This window comes from Sturnira hondurensis, unplaced genomic scaffold (assembly GCF_014824575.4).
Source record: "Sturnira hondurensis isolate 20B ecotype Veracruz unplaced genomic scaffold, ASM1482457v3 Scaffold0008480, whole genome shotgun sequence".
Classification (NCBI taxonomy): Eukaryota; Metazoa; Chordata; class Mammalia; order Chiroptera; family Phyllostomidae; genus Sturnira; species Sturnira hondurensis.
In genome coordinates, this window is record NW_028081111.1 from 1,607,174 (window position 1) to 1,626,985 (window position 19,812).

At 40.7% G+C, this 19,812-nt stretch overlaps 1 protein-coding gene and 1 pseudogene across 5 annotated transcripts in view; one reads left to right on the forward strand and one right to left on the reverse strand.

Annotated features, from left to right (window-relative positions):
• Positions 1-19,812, reverse strand: part of NPHP1 (nephrocystin 1) — an 82,786-nt gene that overhangs the window by 52,318 nt on the left and 10,656 nt on the right. For 4 of the 5 annotated variants that reach the window (XM_037054994.1, XM_037054996.1, XM_037054993.1 and 1 more), the window contains 2 exons: positions 9,953-10,154; positions 6,599-6,700 (listed from right to left, as the gene is read on the reverse strand). In XM_037054994.1, the coding sequence (XP_036910889.1) occupies positions 6,599-6,700; positions 9,953-10,154 (304 nt within the window). Of the gene's footprint in view, positions 1-6,598; positions 6,701-9,948; positions 10,155-19,812 lie in introns of all 5 variants that reach the window. The other variant, XM_037054997.1, reaches the window with a different exon arrangement.
• LOC118992921 (E3 ubiquitin-protein ligase RNF220-like) lies at positions 16,197-17,253 on the forward strand (annotated as a pseudogene).

The following is a 19,812-nucleotide window of genomic DNA, read 5'->3' on the forward strand; positions in this document are numbered from 1 at the left end:
AAAGTGATTGAAAGATGAGGTACTTTTTCACATATTGTAAAAATAAACCAATAAAAAAACTTTCAGAGAGACTCAAGTGTAGATGGAAATTTACATGATGGGCATATCAAAACTCAGTGGGAACCCAGACCGACATGGCACGGTTGGTTAGAGGGTCAGCCCACCAACCAAAAGGTCTTTGGTTGATTCCTGGTCAGGGCACATGCCTGGGTTTCGGATTTAGTCCCCAGTTGGGGCACGTACAAGAGGCAACCAACTGATGTTTCTCTCTTACATTGATGTCTCTCTCTCTCCTCTCTCCCTTCTCCACTCTCTAAAATTAAGTAAAAATAAGTAAAAACTTTTTTAAAAAGTCAGTAGGAAAAAAGATTTCAACACATGGTTGATCACCTCACTGTTTGAATAAAATACAGGGATAGAAATTGAGAGTAAGTTTAATCAAAATTAATTCCAGGTGGAACATACTCACATAAAAACAAAGAAGTACAGGCAGAAATAAAAGAACTCTAAAAGCATTAGAAGAAAATAATCCTGAGATGGGGAAGTCCTTTCCAATTACAGATTTTTATAGAGGTCTGTAAAGGTCTGTATATGTTGTCTACTGCTGAATCTCCACCTCTTCTTTTCTAACAGAATCCTTCATGTTAGCACGGAGCTGGTGAAAAGATTACTTTCCAATCCCTCCTTGCAGCTAGTTGTTGAAAAGAACTAATTTCTTTTTGTAAATTATATTTTATTGATTATGCTATTATAGTTGTCCCAATTTTTCCCCCTGTGCCCCCCTCCACCAACTATCCCCCAGTCACTCACAACATCCCCATACTTCTATTCATGTCCATGGGTCATGTATATAAGTTCTCTGGCTTCTCCATTTTTTATACTGTACTTTACATCCCCATGACTATTCTGTAACTACCAATTTGTGCTTCTCAAACCCTTCACCTTTTCACCTATTCTCCCAATCCTCCTCCCATCTGGCTGTCATCATCATTCTCCATATCTATGATTCTGTTTCTGTTCTGCTTGTTTGCTTAGTTTGTTTTTTAGATTCAATTATTGATGGATATGTAATTATTACCATTTTACTGTTCATCGTTTTGGTCTTCATTTTCTTAAATAAGTTCCCTTAACATTTCATATAATAATGGTTTGGTGATGATGAACTCTTTTAGCTTTTTCTTCTCTGGGAAGGTCTTTATCTGCCCTTTGATTCTACATGAAAGCTTTGCTGGATAGAGTAACCTGGGTTGTAGGCCTTTGCTTTTCATCATTTCAAATATTCCTTGCCAGTCCCTTTCTAGACTGCAAAGTTTCTTTTGAGAAATCAGCTGACAGTCTTATGGGAACTCCCTTGTGGGAAACTACCAGCTTTTCTCTTGCTGCTTTAAAAAAAATTCTCTTTTATTTCTTTTTGAGGAAGAGAAACATCGATGTGCAAGAGGTACATTGATCAGCTGCCTCTCGCACATCCCCAAATGCCCCAACTGGGAGCCTGGCCCACAACCCAGACAAGTGCCCTGACTGGGAGTCAAACCAGCAACCCCTCAGTAAGCAGGCTGGCACTTAATCCACTAAGCCATACCAGCCAGGGCTCTCTTGCTGCTTTTAAGATGCTCTCTTTATCTTTAACCTTTGGCATTTTAATGTTGATGTGACTTGGTGTGGGCCCCTTTGGTTCATCTTGTTAGGCATTCTCTGCACTTCCTGGACTTGTATATCTGTTGCCTTCACCAAGTTAGAGAAGTTTTCTGTCATTATTTTTTCAAATAGATTTCCAATTTCTTGCTCTCTCTTCTCCTTCCAGCACTGCCCTCATGCAAATGTTGGTACACATGAAGTTGCCCCAGAGGCTCCTTACACTATCCTCATTGTTTTGGATTTGTTTTTCTTCTTTTTTCTGATTAGTTATTTTTTGGTTCCTTATGTTCCAAGTCACTGATTTCATTCTCAGCTTCATCCACTCTACTGCTGATTCCCTGTAAATTGTTCTTTATTTCAATTAGTATTTCCTTCATTTGTGACTAGACATTTTTTATGCTGCTAAGGTTCTCACTAAGTTCCTTGAGCATCCTTATAACCAGTGTTTTGAACTCTGCATCTGATGGAGATTGCTTATCTCCATTTTCAGTTCTTTTTCTGGAGTTTTGTTCTGCTCTTTCATTTGGGCCATCCTTCTTTGTCTCCTCGTTTTGGCAGCCTCTCTGTATTTGTTTCTATGGATTAGATAGAGCTGCTATGACTCCCTGTCTTGGTAGTGTGGACTAATGTAGAAAGTGTCCTATAGAGTCCAGTGACACAGCCTCCCCTATCACCCAAGCTGGGTAGTTGAGGTGCGCCTTCTGTGTGGGTTGAGTACATACTCCTCTTATAGTTGAGCCTTGATTTCTGTTGGCAGGCCAATGGGAGTGATTTACCCAGGCCAATGAGCTGCATGCAAGAACTGGCTGTGACCACTGACCACCAACCTCCACCCTCTGTGGAGAATCAGTTGTGCATGGGCTCCCTCCACAGAGCAGGGCTTAATTCAGCAGGACTCACTTCAGCTGGACTCTGGTGCCCCTTGTGTTCTGTCTTGGGCCACTTGGCATAAGCTATAATGCAAGCAGCAGCTGGCTGCTTCTTGTGCTGAGCTTGGAGGTGCCCTAGCAAGGACAGGCTGTGAACCAATGCCAGCTGCCGCTAGTGCAGGGCGTGGGGCCACTTAGCAAAGTAGGGGGGGCTCGCTGAGGCCAGCTGCTGCTTGTTTGAGAGGATTTAGGAAGATCGGAATCATGTGCCAAGACAAGTCACTTGTATGAAAAGGGCACTGTTAACCACTTAGGTGGGCAGGTAAGTTGGGTGGGGTGGAGACTTAGGAAATCGCCAGGGCAACACAAACAGTGCGAACCAGGTTGATGGAGTCTCTGATATGGTGCCCACCATACTCTGTGCCTCTTTAGGGGGAGGGTTCAGACAGGAGCAATAGCCTCTGCCAGCAGTTCTGTCTTGGAGAAAACTGGCCCCCAGCTCTCACCCTGATGCCAGATACTTCAGTTCCTCCCTGTATACCACTGGTACCTTTCCATCTGCTGCCCAGGTGCTGGAGCGCAGTAGGAGTGAGTCTGAGTAACTTTGCACACAGGCCCGTTAAGAGGAACTGCCTGGGAATCCAGCAGTTACTTCTACTGACACAATCTCCACTGGTTTTCACAGCCAGAAGCCACAGGAACTTTTCTTACAGGCACTGGAACCTGGGCTATGGTGCCTCATGTGGGGCTGGGACCCCTCACTCCTGAGATATCCCTCACAATTTTTATCCACCACATGATTTTTATCTGCCACACATAGGTGTGGGACCAGCCCAATCCACATCTCTGCGTGTCTGCCCCTCCTGCCAGTGTGGATGGATGTGGTTCCTTCTTTAATTCCATGGTTGTGGGATCTCTGTTCAACTTGATTTCTGCAAGTTCTGTGTGATGGTTGTTCTGTAGTTTAGCTGTAATTTTGATGTGTTTGTGTGATGAGACCAGCCATGTTTACCTAGGTGGCCATCTTGGAGATCTAGATCTTATATCCTTTATTAATTTCAATTTTGAGAAATTTCACACTCTGACAGTAGCATCTTTCAAAGCACCTCCACCTCTGCCTCTGCCCTTGCCTCCGCTCCAGGCACCCCAGACCAAAAAGAACTAAATTCTGACCAAGATATAATTGGAAGTTTTTTGTGTAACTTCCAAGAAATGGCTTCAAAAAACATGGCAGCTCAGGCCTTTTGACTTCGTGTTTCCCTTTCCTTCTCTTTTGGTGCCTGGAGCCATTTAGAGATCTAGCAGCCAACTTAAACTACAGAGATGCCCCTGGAAGAGCTGTCCCCCACCTAACCTCAGAGTGAAACGTCACACAGGGCCTCAGCGCCCTGTGACTGCGACCTCCACACTTCCGCCTTGTGCGACAGAAATGTGCTTCTACCTTATTTAAGCCACTATCTGGGGATCTCTTGTAACTCAGAGTAGAAGCTAATCACAGCTTCTTTGCCACATAATTGGCAGCCATTATAAGTTGGAAATAACTTAAAGTCCATCTCTATGAAGCTGGAATACTGTTCTACCATCGACACAGCTGATCTAGACCTGGACTAGGCAATACAGCAGCTACTTGCCACCTGTGGCTGCTGACACTTGAAATGTGATTCCTTCAAATTGAGATGTGCCATGTAAATGTAAAATATACACTGGAATTTAAAGATATAGCATAAAAAGAGAAGTATTTTTAGCATTAATTATATGTTGAAATGACAATATTTTTGATATATTGAATAATATAAAATATATTATTAAAATCTCACCCATTTCTTTTTACTTTTTAAAAATATGTGATATAATGCAAAATATACAGTTGGTCTTTATTGCCAGTTCTTGGCAACAGTCTTAAACCTCTTGGAACTTCCTGAGCGACAGGAGTGTCTTTTGTTCTTCACAACAAGCCCTTTCAACCACATTCAAGGTTATGCTTGCTAATCAGGTGGTGAGATGCTGGTTGCCTTAAAAACCAGACCTGGGATTAAAGGTTTGAAAATTTTTCTTTCTGCTTGGGGGTGAGATGGGGGAGCCTCAAATTCCTTGTAAGGCTGCTTTAATATTTGTTTGTTTGTTTGTTACCATTTAGTCCCCTTATACCCCTCACCTCCCTCAATTACCACTCTGTTGTCCGTGTCCATGAGTCCCTTTTCCTTTTGGCTCAATCCCTCCACCCCTCAACCCTCCACTCCCACAGCTGTCAGCCTGCTCTCTATCTATGAGTCCGTCTCTGTTTTGCTTGTTAGTTCGGTTTGTTCATTAGATTCTATATATGAATGAAATCATGGTATTTGTCTTTCTCTGACTGGCTTATTTCACTTAGCATGTTCTCCAGGTCCACCTACACTGTTGCAAAAGTAACATTTTCTTCTTTTTTATAGCCAAGTAGTATTCCATTGTGTAAATATCCCATAGTTGTTTATCTGCTCATCTACTGTTAAATACTTGGGCTGCTTTCATACCTTGGCAATTGTAAGTAACACTGCAGTGAATATGGGGGTGCTTATATTCTTTCAAATTAGTGTCTTGGGTTCCTTTGGATATATTCCCAGAAGTAGAATCATTGGATTAAAAGGTGGGTCCATTTTTAATTTTTTGAAGTCTCCCCACACTGCTTTCCACATTTGCTACATCAATCTGCATTCCCACCAACAGCGCAAAGGGGTTCCCCTTTCTCCAGATCCCTGCCAGCACTTGTTGTTTGTTGATTTATTGATGATGGCCATTCTGACAGGTGTGAGATAATATCTCACTGTGGTTTTAATTTGCATTTTTCTGATGATTAGTGATGTTGAGCACCTTTTCATATGTCTGTTGGTCAGCTGTATGTCCTCTTTGGAAAGTGTTTAGTCAGGTCCTTTGTCCATTTTTTAATTGGGTAAAGCACTGGAACTTTTATCACATCCTCCCCCCACCTTCGGAGAGGGGAAAAAAAGCTGGAATTAAACTCAATCACCAATGGTCAAGAATTTAATCTCATGCCTATGTAATAAAATCTCCATAAAAACTTCAAAAACAACAGGGTTTAAGGAGCTTCCAGTCCGGTGACCACTCTGAAGTGCTGGTAGGATGGCCCCAGAGCATGAGTGCAAGACCCAAGTCCTACTCCCTCCATCTCTCAATTCCTCTCCCCACCTGCACCTATTCCATGTGGCTCTCCCTGAGTCGGGTCCTTCATAATAACATGATAAATACAAGTAAGGTGTTTTACTAGACTCTGTGAGTTCCTCTAGCAAATCAGTGAACCTGAGGAAGGGTGTGGGAACTCCTGTATCTTGCTATGGCTGGTCACTTACAAATACGAGAGGTCTCTGGGACTCGTGACTGGCATCTAAAGTAGGGCAATTCATAGGATTGCGCTTGTAACTTAAGGGCCTGCACTAACTCTAAGAGTGAGTGTCACAATTAAATTGAACTGTTGGAAACCTGGTTGGTTTTAGACATCTGGTATGGAAAACAACACATTTTTGTTATCAGGAAAAAACCCCACACAGGTGTGAGAAGTGGTGTCAGAAAAAAAGACATCTCAGTGTGGTTACTAGAAAATTTTAAATTACAATTTGTTGTTTGTATTAGAGATCTATTGGCCAGCACTGACCCAAACAGATTGATTATATATGTTGGTACAGAAAATGACCATGTTATATCATAAAATACAAAAACCAATAGATTACAAACATGAATGTATAGTATGTTCATATCCTATTACAGGATCACATATTTATAGAAATTAAGACAAAATTAACTGTAGTTTTGTTTTACAACAAATAATAAACATTGATTAATTTTTATGATCAGTACCCATCCACCAAGCATATTCATTGTGAAATAACATTCGAGGGCTTACCTGGATGACAGTAATCACAGGTCCCAGGACTATCAACACACAGTATTTTCCCCAAGCCCTACCCCTCAGAAATTAAAGCAAATTCTATACTTCAAGTCATTTACTAGTCAGTTAATCCAAGAATACAGGTTAATGTTTTAAAAAAATGAACAGATAGTGAAGAAGGAAAAGGAAAGAATAAACAACAAACACTAACCTCCAGGTAGGTTCTGGGAACGAGACCTTTGTCTCCTTTGGCATTCTTACCCATCCACCAGCCATCAGGGTTTCTTTCAATTATATGGAGAATTTCCCCTTTCTTAAAGCAAAACAAAGTAAACAAATTTTAAAATTCAGTTTTACCCCTAAAATAAGAATTATCAATATTAAAACTATTTTTAAAAATATAACGAAGGATAAAAATCATATGACATCAATAAATGCAAAAAAAAGCATTGACACCTGGCTGGTGTAGCTCAGTGGATTGAGCACGGGCCTGCGCTCAATCGTGGTTTGATTCCCAGTCAGGGCACATGCCTAGGTTTCAGGCCAGTTCCCAGCAGGGAACTCACAAGAGGCAACCTTACATTGATATTTCTCTCCTTCTCTCCTTCCCTTCCTCTCTAAAGATAAATAAATAAAATCTTTTTTAAAAAAAGCATTGACAAAATCTAACACATATTTATGACAAAAACTCTCAGAAAAATGGGAATAAAGGGAAAGCACCTCAACACAATAAAGGCCGTTCATGACAAACCCACAGTTAACATCACTCAGTGGGGAAAAGCTAAAAGCATCTCCATTAAGATCGGAAAAGAGACAAGGATTCCACTTTCACCACTCTCATTCAACATAGCACTGGAAATCCTAGCCACAGAAATCACATAAGAAGAAGAAATAAAAGGCATCCAAATTGGAAAGGAAGAAGGAAAACTGTCATTATTTGCAGATGACATGATACTTTACACAGAAAACCCAAAAGACTCCACCAAAAAACTGCTAGAACTGATAAATGAATTCAGTAAAGTACCACAGTTCAAAATAAATATTCAAAAATCAGTTGCATTTTTATAAATCAATAATGAACTATCAGAAAGTGAAACTAAGAAAACAATCCCATTCATAATTGAATCAAAAAGGACCTAGGAAAAAATTTAACCAAGGAGGTAAAAGGCCTGTACTCAGAAAAGTATAAAACACTGAAGAAAGAAAATGAAGAATAGCCCTGGCCAGGTAGCTCAGCTGGTTAGAGCATTGTCCCAGTATGCCAAGGCTGAGGGTTTAATCCCAGATCAGGGCAAATACAAGAATCAACCAATGAATGCATAAATAAGTGAAACAGCAAATTAGAGTCTCTCTCTCTCTGAATTATCCCCCTTCCTCCCTCCCCCTTCCTCTCTCTCTCTAACATCAATATATATATATATTTTTTAAGAAATTAAAGAAGATACAAATAAATAAAAGCATATACTGTGCTCAAGAATAGGCAGAATTAACATCATTAAAATATCCATACTACCCAAAGCAATCTATAGATTCACTGCAATCCCAATCAAAATGCCAATGGAGTTTTTCACAGAACTGGAAAAGATAATCCCAATATTAATATGGAAGCACAAAAGACCCCCAATACCCACAGCAATCTTAAGGAAGAAAAGCAGAGACATCTGATATAAGTTGTACTATAAAGCCATAGCAATCAAAAACAGCATGGTACTGGTATAAAAACAAACACATAGATCAAAGGGGCAGAGTAGAGAGCTCAGAAATAAACCCATGACTATGTGGTCAATTGATATACGTCAACGGAGGCAAGAACATACAGTAAGTGGTGTTGGGAAAACTAGAGATACATAAAAAAAATAGTCCACCTTCTTACACCAAACACAAGGATAAACTCAAAACAGATTAAAGACTTAAATGTAAGACTTGAAACCAGAACCTCCTAGAAAAAAACATAGGCAGTAAAATCTCTGACATTGCTCGTAGCAATATTTTTTCTGCTATATCTCCTCAAGCAAGGAAAACAAAAGAAAAGATAAACATATGGGCCTACATAAAACTAAAAGTTTTTTCACAGCAAAGGAAACCATCAATGAAAGGAAAAAACAACCGTCTGAATAGGAGAAGATAACTGCGAATGGTACATCTGATAAGGGGTTAACATTCAAAATTTATAAAGAACTCCTACAACTCAACACTAATAAAACAATCATATTAAAAATGGGCAGAGGACCTGAATAGACAATTCTCCAAAGAGACCATACAGATGGCCAAGGGACATATGAAAAGATACTCAATATCCCTAATCATAAGAGAAAAGCAAATTAACATTACAATGAGATATCACCTCACACCTGTCAGAATGACTGTCATCAATAAATCAACAAATAACAAGTGTTGGTGAGAATGTGGAGAAATGGGAGCCCTTATACACTGTTGGTGGGAATGCAGATTGGTACAGTCATTATGGAAAACAGGATGGAGGGTCCTCAAAAAATTAAAAATTTAACTGCCTTATGATCCAGTGATTCCACTTCTGGGAATATGTATTAAAAAATCCATAACACTAATTCGAAAGAATATATGCACTTTTATGTTCATTGCACCATTATTTACAATAGCTGAGATATGAAAGCAATCCAAGTGCCCATCAAAAGGTGAATGGATAAAAAAGCTGTTATACATATATTCAATGGAATAATCCTCAGGCATAAAAAAGAACAAAATCTTACTATTTGCAATAGCATGGATAGACCTAGAAGGTATTACACTAAGCGAACTAAGCCAGTAAGAGAAAGACAAATACCATATGATTTCACTTATAGGTGGAATCTAAAGAACGAAATAAATAAAACAAAATTGAAACAGATTCATACACACAGGGAACAGACTAATGATTTCCAGAGGGAAGGGGTTTGGGGGACTAGGTGAAAAAGTCAAAGGGATAAAGAAGTACAAAGTGACAGTTACAAAACAGCCATGGGGCCCTGGCCACTTTGTAAAGTATATGATTGTCTAATCACTATGCTATAGATCTCAAATAATAATACAAAATAGCCCTGGCTGCTGTGGCTCAGTAGGTTGAGTGCCAGCCTGCAAACCAAAGTGTCACCCGTTCAATTCCCAGTCAGGGCACATGCCTGGGTTGCAGGCCAGTCCCCTGGAGGGGGCATGAGAGAGGCAACCACACACTGATGTTTCTTTCCCTCTCTTTCTCTCTCCCTTCCCCTCTCGAAACATTAATTAATTAATTAATTTTAAAAATACAAAAAATACTGAATATAAACTGTAATTGAAAAATAATATTTAAAAAATAAAGTCTCAAAAGGAAATAAATAAATAAATAGAAGGGTATTGCTCTTTTACCATTTTACTACCATGTAAATTTGGTAAAAATTTCATATGACTCTTCTTATTAAATTATTACTATTTATTCTATTTAAATATGCTAAGTGTTCAAAAATTTATTATTAGGAATATGTAACATAGGTTTAAAGACAGAGTTTCCTTATTCTGTTAGATATGCAAACTGATTCTGAGGTTAAGTTCTGGTCTTGTTTCCACCTGCCTTAAATGTAAGATCCCCAGTCTGCTGAGCAGTAAAATCTCCAACAGCAATGTATTCATTTTCTTGTTTCTCTTCCTCTCCTGTTTCTTCTTCCTCCCCATCACTTTCTTCACTTTCTTCATCATCATCATCTTCTTCTTCATCTTCTTCATCTTCTTCAGCAAAATCATCATCTTCCTCTCTTTCAGTTAGTGCCTCAGTTCTACAAAAACAAATAATCCTATGACAAGGGTCATGTGAAATAACACAACAAGTATGAGTGTAACATATATATATATATATATATATATACACACACACACACACACACATACATACACACATATAGAAGAAGTAGCCTGTCTTTGGGACTGGCAAATAAAGGAAATAAGGGGAAAGCACAGCTAATGGTTCCCACTGTCTAGCTAAGAGTATGGGACTTGAGGGACTGAGTAGTGAAGGGATCATATCTGAGGAAGATGACAGGGTAGGGCATATGCTGGACTAGAGGCCAAGAGACTTGTGCACTAGCCTTGGATTCATACACTCAGCACATGCTACTTGAGCATTCCTACACAGTGCTTAGTGTGCAGGCTCTGAGTTTAAATTCTGGCTCTACCCCGCCGCATTGAGTAATACTTATGAGTTACAGGCTTCTTTTAAGCTCTCCATTTCTCATTGGTAAAATGGATATAAATAATAGCACTGCCTCAAGAGGACTAGATGAGTTACTGACTCCCAGTATTTTTGGAACAGTGTCTGCCCATTGCAAGCTTTTAAAAAAAGTCAGCTCTGATGACAATGGTCCATGTCAGACACCATGGCTACAAAGGTAAACCAGACACAATTCTCTGTCCTCACAGAGTTTACAATGAGAATCTAGAAAATGGATAATTATGCTATAGTTTAACAGGTATTAGAATGGAGGTATACACAGAATACTAAGGAACCTAACACAAGAGACCTAACCTAGACTGCATAGGTGGGGATCAGGAAAGACTTGGAATTAGGTCTTGATAGATGACTGGAAGTTAATCAGGCAAAAGGAAGTAGCAAAGAGGGGAAGGGAGCAGAGAAAGGAGGCTCAAGATCAGGAAGGAGGTCATGAATGGTAGGACAAGCCTTAAAGACAAAGAAAAAGGTGCCCTGGCTGGTGTAGCTCAGTGGATTGAGTGTGGGCCTGCAAACCAAAGGGTCACCAGTTTGATTCCCAGTCAGGGCACATGCTTGGGTTGCAAGCCAAATTGTGCCCCCAGTAGGGGGCGTGTGAGGGGCAACCACACATTAATGTTTCTCTCCCTCTCTTTCTCCTTCCCTTCCTCTCTCTCTAAAAATAAATAAAAGAAAAAGAAAAAGAAAAAGGTGAGGATGTGAAGAGGTGAGCTCTTCATATTCTGGAGCCCATTGAGCATCATCTCTAAGGTACTCACTAAGAAGGAAGTAAGGGAAGGGAAGGATCTGCTCTGTACTTAGAAAGATGACTACAATATGGGGAACAGACTTGAGGAAGTGCTAAAGGGAAGATGGCTGTGAAGAGTGACACATGACATTTTGGAAAGATATGAAGGACGTAAAATGGAAGGTGAGGGAAGAGAGACGAGTTCAAATAATACTGGCTGGGATAACTCACTAAATCTCTCTCAGCTTTATTATTCAATACTCAGCAAAGTCATCAATCACTTACAGGGCACCTACTGTGTGACAGACAGATGCACTTAGGATACAAAAACAAAAAAGAGGTCTTTGCTCTCCTACAGCTTATGTTACTGAAGCTTATCTTTTTTTTTAATTCTTTTCTCTTTTTTTTAACATTTTATTTATTTATCTTTAGAGGGGAAGGGAAGGAGAGAGGAAGGAAACATCATTGTATGGTTGCTTCTCGTGCATCCCCTGCAGGGAACTGGCCCCTGCCGGAAACTGGCCTGCAACCCAAGCACGTGCCCTGACTGGGAATCGAACTGCGATTGTATGGTTTGCAGGCCCTCGCTCAATCCACTGAGCTACACCAGCCAGGGCTGAAGCTTATCTTTAAAATGGAGTCATTTTGGCTTCTGGTCAGATGGCACCATAGGTAAATACAGTACTTGTCTCCTCCCATAATCACATCAAAATTACTACTAAACTGCAGAACCACCACTCAGAACCACCTGAAATCTGGTTAAATGGAAGTCCTACGACTAGGGAATTAAAAAAAAAAAAGCCACATCAAGACTGGTAGGAGGGGCAGAGGTGCGGAACAGGCGGGACCCACACCTGAGTGTGGCAGATAAAAACTGGAAGGGACATCTTGGCCATGGAGGTCCCCCTAAAGAATGAGGGGTCCAAGCCCCACACCACGCACTCCAGCCCAAGGTTTCAGTGGCAGGAAGAGAAGTCCCCATAACTTTTAGCTGTGGAAACCAGTGGGGATTAAGGCTGAGGGAGACAGAGGGTTTCTGGAGTCCCAGGCAGTTCCTCCTAACCCTGGAAAGGTCACAGCTGATCTGAGAGATACAAACTCTTTTCTTAAATATTACCACATATACCAGGTGCACAGGTTCAAGGTCATGACTAGCTATGCATTTGTACTTGACTAATGTTTAAGCTGTCAGTTTGGTTATAACACATGTTTCATAAGGATGTGTGATATTCTACAGTGAATTGTACTTGAGATACTGCAAACTCCAAGTCAGTGTTGATGTAGTCGGGTTTTTTCCCCATGAACTTTGAAGTCAGTGTTGTGGTATTTGTTTTTTCATCTACTACTGAAAATGGCTGGAAAAATATATCGATTCAATAATCCAAGAGATGTTGAAGAACTGCAACAAATGCTACTTGAGTCCGATGATAAGAATGATAGAGTCAAATGTGAAAATGAGAGTGATTTAGAAGATGATTATGTGGAAGTTCACTCAGGAGATTCAGATACCGAGCAAGACATTTCTAGTGAAGAAAGTGAAGATAAATTAGACATGAATGAAGAGTATTTTTTGGAAAGAGTAAAGGATGGAGGAAAAATCCAGTTAAGAAGACAAATTAGAAAACAGCCACAGAATATTTTGTGTCAACTTCCATTAGTTCAGCCAAATGCAAAAAATGCCAAGATAGAACTTGAAACTTGAACTTCTTTATCACAAAATATAATAAGATCTAATCTTATCATATACAAATAAATACATTGATTGTATATGAAGCCGGTTTTCATGAGAAAAAAATGCTAAACAGACAAAACCAGATTGAAAACATTTCTAGGCCTCTTATATCTAGCTAGTTTACACTGCAGCAATTGGTTAAATTTGCAGGATTTATGGGCTACAGATGATAGCGGGATTGAACTTGTTAGACTTATGATATCTGTACCAACATTTAGGTTTAATCAAATTGTATCAGGTTTGATGACAAACTGACCCTCTTAGAACACCTGAAAGTGGACAAATTAGTGACTGTAAAAGACATTTTCTCAGCATTTGTAGAAAATTGTAAATTATATTACTCTATGGGACAGAATGAACAACAGATGTGTTACCTCGATTTAAAGGCAAATGTGGGTTTAGACAATATATTCTATCCAAGCCCAGTATATACAGCATAAAAATTTTTGCTGTGGTTGATTCAAAAGTATATTACACAGGAAATCTTGAAATAAATGCTGGTAAGCAACCTGGAGGTCCTTACTTGATTAGCAATAAACCTGCAGACGTAATCAAGACAATTGCAGAACCCATGTACTGATCAGGTCACAAAAGTACAGCAGATAACTGATTCAGATATAAATCTTATCTCTGACTTGAAAGAGAAGTGACTTTCACTATAGGTGCTGTTTGTAAGCATGAATTCCAACTACCCCCTGAATTTGTGTCTTCTAATAACAGGCTGAAAAAATCCAATTTATTTCCTTTCAGTGTAGATTGCACACTTGTACCTCATACCCAAAAAGGGAAAAAAGTGTAATTTTTGTTTCAAGTATGCATTTTGATGAATGCATAAATTTAGATTTACAAAATCTAAATTTTGTAAATTTAGATTCACACCATAAATTTAGATTCACAAAAGCCTGATATAGTAGACTATTACAACCAAATGAAATCAGGAGTTGACACTGTGGACCCAATGATAGGTACATATAACTAGCCAGGAACACCAGAAGATGCCTATGGTTATATTCCACACAATTTTGAATACTGCAGAAATAAAGGCTCAGACTATTCATGTGCTGAACAGTAATGTAAAAATTAGGCACAGAATATTTATCAGAAATCTCATAATGCAGTGTCAGACCAAATCAATAGGCATTCAGAAATCTCTCCAGGTGTGCATAAGCCTTTACACCTGAAACTTTACCAATTTCAAACACACATGGAAATTCTAATGACAACAGAGACAAGACTCCCTCAACAGACAAAGATGTGTTAGGTGCCATGCATCCAAAATGAGTTGCTTATCAAAATATTCCTGCAAGTGTTGTGGAAAGTACTTCTTCCTTAAATATTTGAGCACAGCAGTATTGTTTGCGACGACTGTTACAAACATTTTGTACAGCCAACTATTGAAGCTTCTGATTAATTAATGTTAAAGGCATTTTTGGTTGTAATTTTTAGCAATATCCATGTTTCTGTTATTTGAGAAGAAAATTTTTTATTCTATATCTTTATATTTCTTTGATAATTTCTAGATTATAACTGCAAATAAAAATCATGTAATTTATTATATAAATAAACACAAATTTGCTGTTTTTATATTTTTCACATTTCAGCACATACTAGCAATGAATGTATCTTTCAGATACATGCGACCTACACTGTAATTTTTTTGAGCATGATCTCTGCAGGGTTTGAAGGGTCCATGCGTGGATGTACTCAGATTCACTCCCTCTGAGGTCCAGCAGCTTGAAAGACACCCACCAGGGGCAAATGGGGAAGAGCTGAATTATCTGGAATCATGGCAAGAGCTGAGGGGGCAGCTTTTTCCCAGACAGAACTGCTGGCAGAAGCCATTGTTCCTTTGATGAGCCCTCCCCACAGGAGCAGCAGGCTGGCGTCATATCTGAATCTCCATAAACCTGGCTCACACTGTTTGCCCCGCCCTGGCGATTCCCCAAGGCCCTTCCCTACCCAACTTTCAGGCCCACCCAAGCTGTTTCCAGTTGCATTTCCATATGAATGACGTGTCTTTGGCTCATGCTTTAGATTTTCTTAAAATCTCTCAAACAAGCAGCACCTAGCCTCAGTGTGCCCCATACCTCTCGCTAAATGGCCCCATGCTTGGCACTAGCAGCATGGCCTTGGTTAACATCTTGGCCCTGCCTGAGCACCTCCAAGCCCAGCACAAGTAGCACGCTCTGCAGATCACTTTGTAGTTCATGCTGGGTAGTCCCACGCAGAACACAAGTGATGGCTGACCTTGGCCTGCACCTCCCAAGAGGTCCCAGAGCCAGAACACCCATCAACAGTTTCAGACCACAGTGAAGCACCGCCCAAGCACCTCTGTAAGCAACACACTCAAGGGTACGTGTACTCAGAGGGCACCAGAGCCTCAATGAAGCATGTCTTGTTCTGTGGCGTGTGCCCCTGCACAGCTGATCCTCCACAGTGGTCAGAGGTTGGTGGTCAGTGGTCAGAGCCAGCCTTGCAGCTGGTCAGCCTAACTGACATGACAATAGTAATCAAGGCTCAACTACAACAGGGGGGTGTATACAGCCAACATGCGGTGTGGGTCCACTTCAAGGCCCAACTTGGGTAATCAGGAACCTAGTGTGTTCCTGATTACCCAACTGAATACCTTCTACATAAGACCATTCTACCGAGCCCAGAAGGCACAGCAGCTCTAATACAGTGGTACCTCGGCACCCGTCATTAGTTCACTCTGGAACTCATGACAAGTGCCAAAATCAATGAGCACCAAACGATGAAGCATTTTCTTTTGTGGGGCAGCGTCATGACTCATACAAGTTCTAGCAAGTGCAAAGAGTCCCAAGCAAGGGCCAAGTGCTAAAACATTTTTCCCTCCTCAAAATGAGATGAGAACAGGATATGATAGGTTCTGAAGCTGATGAGTACCAAGGTATGACTATACAAACAAACAAACACAGGAAGACTGCCAAAATGAGGAGACAAAGAAACATGTCCCAAATAAAAGAACAGAACAAAATCCCAGAAAAACAACTAAGCAGTGGGGAATCTGCCCCCATGCTGCCCTCGCTGGCTGGCCATTCAAGGGGCCCAGAGTGTCAGAAGCCTGGGCTGGGATGACAGGGTGCATCGTCCCATTACAGCAGTGCCCTGTGGCTATGCTGAGGGCCGGGAGTGGTCGGTGGAGCAGGGGGTCCAGAGGGAGAGAGGAAACCTTCCTGCAAGTGTTAGCCAACCAGCAGACCCAACTGAATGTTCACATTGGGAAAATGATAGGGAGGCAGCAAGGTAAAGGGCAGGTATGTCCCCCGTGCAACCACCCCCTGGTTGGAGCAGAGCAGGACATGAGTAGGCACGTGGAGCACTGCCTTTCTAAGAGAGAAGGCTCCTGCATGGCTGAGGATGATGCCGTGGACATCAAGCATGACAGCAACAACCACATGAGGAGTATGAGTGGTGCCGGCAGAGGCAGATATGGGCCACCACTCTCCTGAAAGATGGTTTCCGAGGCTCTGGCTCAGAATGTGTAGCAGCAAAGAAAATCCAGACACTGACTTGGATGGGAATGGGGATGACATTCTGGAGTATGGGAAACCACAGTACACAGAGGCTGACATCATCCCCTGCACAGGCAACGAGCCTGGTGAAGCTAGTGACAGAGAGGCGCTCTGGGGCACAGCCCTAAATGGTGGCCCTTCTAGCACACGCATCACACCTGAGTTCTCTAAATGGGCCAGTGATGAGATGCCATCTACCAGCAACAGTGAGAGCAACAAGCAGAAGGCCCTGCAGAAGACCTACAAGAACAGCAATATTGATAAAATAACTGAAGATTTAGTTATGACCACATTTGAGGCCCTGAAGGCTCAGGTCAAGGAACCTAAATGGCAGCTAACCCATGGGGACCATTACAAATGCTTCATCTACATGGACTAATTCTCAATGCCCCTAATGTCTATCCAGTGTTGGCATGTGCACTGTGAGGAATGCTGGCTGGGGAACCCTGGGTGCCAGGAAGCTCTGCCCTCAATGAAACACTATCACGCGCCCTGAGAGCTGCTGAGAATCTACTTATCAGCTAGCCACCTCAGGCAGACTTTGTCTCAAGCAGCCTCATCTGCCTGCCTCTGTGATGTGACCCTGTCCCTTGTACATATATACGTGTGTGCACACATACACACACATACAGTCCTCTGGAGCCAGAGTGGAGGCTGAGGTCCAGGCCCTGCCTGCTGGCTCCCATCAAAACTGGGGACCACAATTAACCCAGATTCTGTTCCCCAGGTGGGGCAGGCAGGTAGGTGCAGGTGAGGAGGGTAGCAGGAGGGCAAGACTCCTGAGATCCTGACCCCAGACTGACAGACAGACAGACATGCAAACACCAGACTGAAGCACATGTAATACAGACTGTGTATGTTTACAATGTTGTGTATAAATGGGATAACGTCTCACCCTCACGCTCCCTCTCCCCCTTGGTTATATGATTTTTCTTCTCCTTTTAAGAATACCTGGAAGCAGTGCCTCCTTTAGGGCTGGCTGGGAGCTCAGCCCATCAACCTCTTGGGGTCCCTTCCCTCTAACATGTGCTCAGTGTTCAGTGGTGTATAAACATACAGCCATCTTGGCTCAAGGGACAAGATCCTCTCCTTAGTCTTAGCTCCTGGGGTTCTTTATAAGGAATTAGGGAGGAAGGAGACACAGAAATGGGAACTGAGCTACAGCAGAGGCTGAGGTTGGGGTTGGATGAGAGTGCTCCTCTGCCTAGCCTTCTGCTAAGAACCATTCCTGGGATTAGAGCTGCTATTCCCAGGGAGAAGTGTTGTCTCCCTGCCCCTCCCCTGGCCCCATGGTGTGATGCTATGTCTATATATTCTATACGAAGATACTGGTTCTTTCCCTTTGTAAACTATATTTGACATGGATTAAACCAATATAAATAAACAAAAAATTAAACAAAATGGAGATAAGCAATCTACTAGATGCAGAGTTCAAAATACTAGTCATAAGGATGCTCAATGAACTTAGGGAAAGAATTAATGAACTTATTGAGAACTTCAACAAAGAGACAGGAAACATAAAAGTGGAACTAGAAAAAATAAAAATGAACCAGTCAGAAATGAAGAATACAGTAACTGAAATGAAGAATGCATTACAGGGAATCACCTATTAACAACTGAATCTAAAAATAAAATGAACAAGCAGAGCAAAAATAGGCTCATACAGAGAACATTCTGACAGTTGCCAGATGGGAGGGGTAATGGGGAGATGGGTGAAAAAGGTGAAGGGAGTAGGAAGTACAAATTGGTTGTTACAGAATAGTCATGGGGATGTAAAATACAGCTTAGGGAATAAAGTCAATAATATTCTAATAAGTAGGTATGGTGTCAAAGGGTATGAGATTCATCAGGATGATCACTTAGTAAGATACGTAATGTCTAATCACTGGGGTGTACACCTGAAACTCATATAACAATGTATGTCAACTATAATTGAAAAAAATTTTTTAATTAAAATGGAGTCATTTTTACCATTTCTTTTTATGATTTACGTAGGCTTTCTAAAGCTACTTCTTTATCTTATTTGGTAGTAATTGCTGTAGGTATTACAATATGCATCCCTTATCATAGTCTAATCTGCATTAATATTACATTACATCAAAAATGAAAGACCTTTAAGATGGGACCATTCCATGGACCCTGCCGGCCATTTTGGCTATTCCTGTGCCTCACATACCTACTTCTTCTTAGAATCAATCCTCATGATTTGCAGATTTCATATTTGTAAATTCATCTACTCGCTAAAATTTATCGGTAACCCCCAAATCAACACTTACAGTTCTTTTGTGGTCATTCATGAATGTGTGCAAAGCAGAAAAAAATTTGAGTTGCCTAATGCACATGCTCACAGCTGAGGTCGAACAAGGCGACATTCTGCCTTTTTTCCCCAGCTCTCACACGATAAACAAGCATCCTTTTTGTAGTCTATTTAGTGCCGTGGATTTTGCACTTTTGTGCTTTTTGTTGGTAAATTGGCTATTTAAAATGGCCCACAAACACACTACTGAAATGCAGTGTAGTGTCCCTACAAAGAGGTAAAGCAGAAAGTGTAACATCCAAAGAGCTATGTAAAGAAGGAAAGTCATAACTGTCATAATTTTTTCTCAGGTAATTTATCAAGAAATTGATAAATTGATAAATTTCTTGATAAATTTCTAGTTAGGGAAACAAGCAGAGATCTGAGGAGGTAAATAAACAAATGTGCAAAAATGTGTGAAAATACAGATGTTATTTAATATCAGAGTTCATATGTAAGAAGAAAATTATTTGGATCATCTACTTACATATTTCCTCCTTTCACAAGCATGCTTTAAAAACTGGAGGCAGAAACATGCCTGTCTTTCTGCTAGAACGGATGCTTTCTACTTTGCCTTTGCAAAATAGAAAAAAATACTGATGTTACACAGAAACCCAATTATGAAAAGCAGAAAGGAAAATATCAACTATTCAGACTCTTCAATGCTGTTTCCTTATTTTTATACTATATCCTGGGACAATTTTAAGAATCTAGGTGCAAGGACTCAAGAATTTTCACTGCTGAGTAGCTGGTATCAGACTTAACCTTCTAACCAGAAACAGCTATAAAATCTGGACTAATAATCAAAACAGTTGCCTGAAGTCACTGAACATCAACCAACCAGGACTGAGGTCCTTTACATCTCTCCTGGGCGCTCACACTCTACCATACTCAGTAAACCAATGCTGATTGACTATGCTG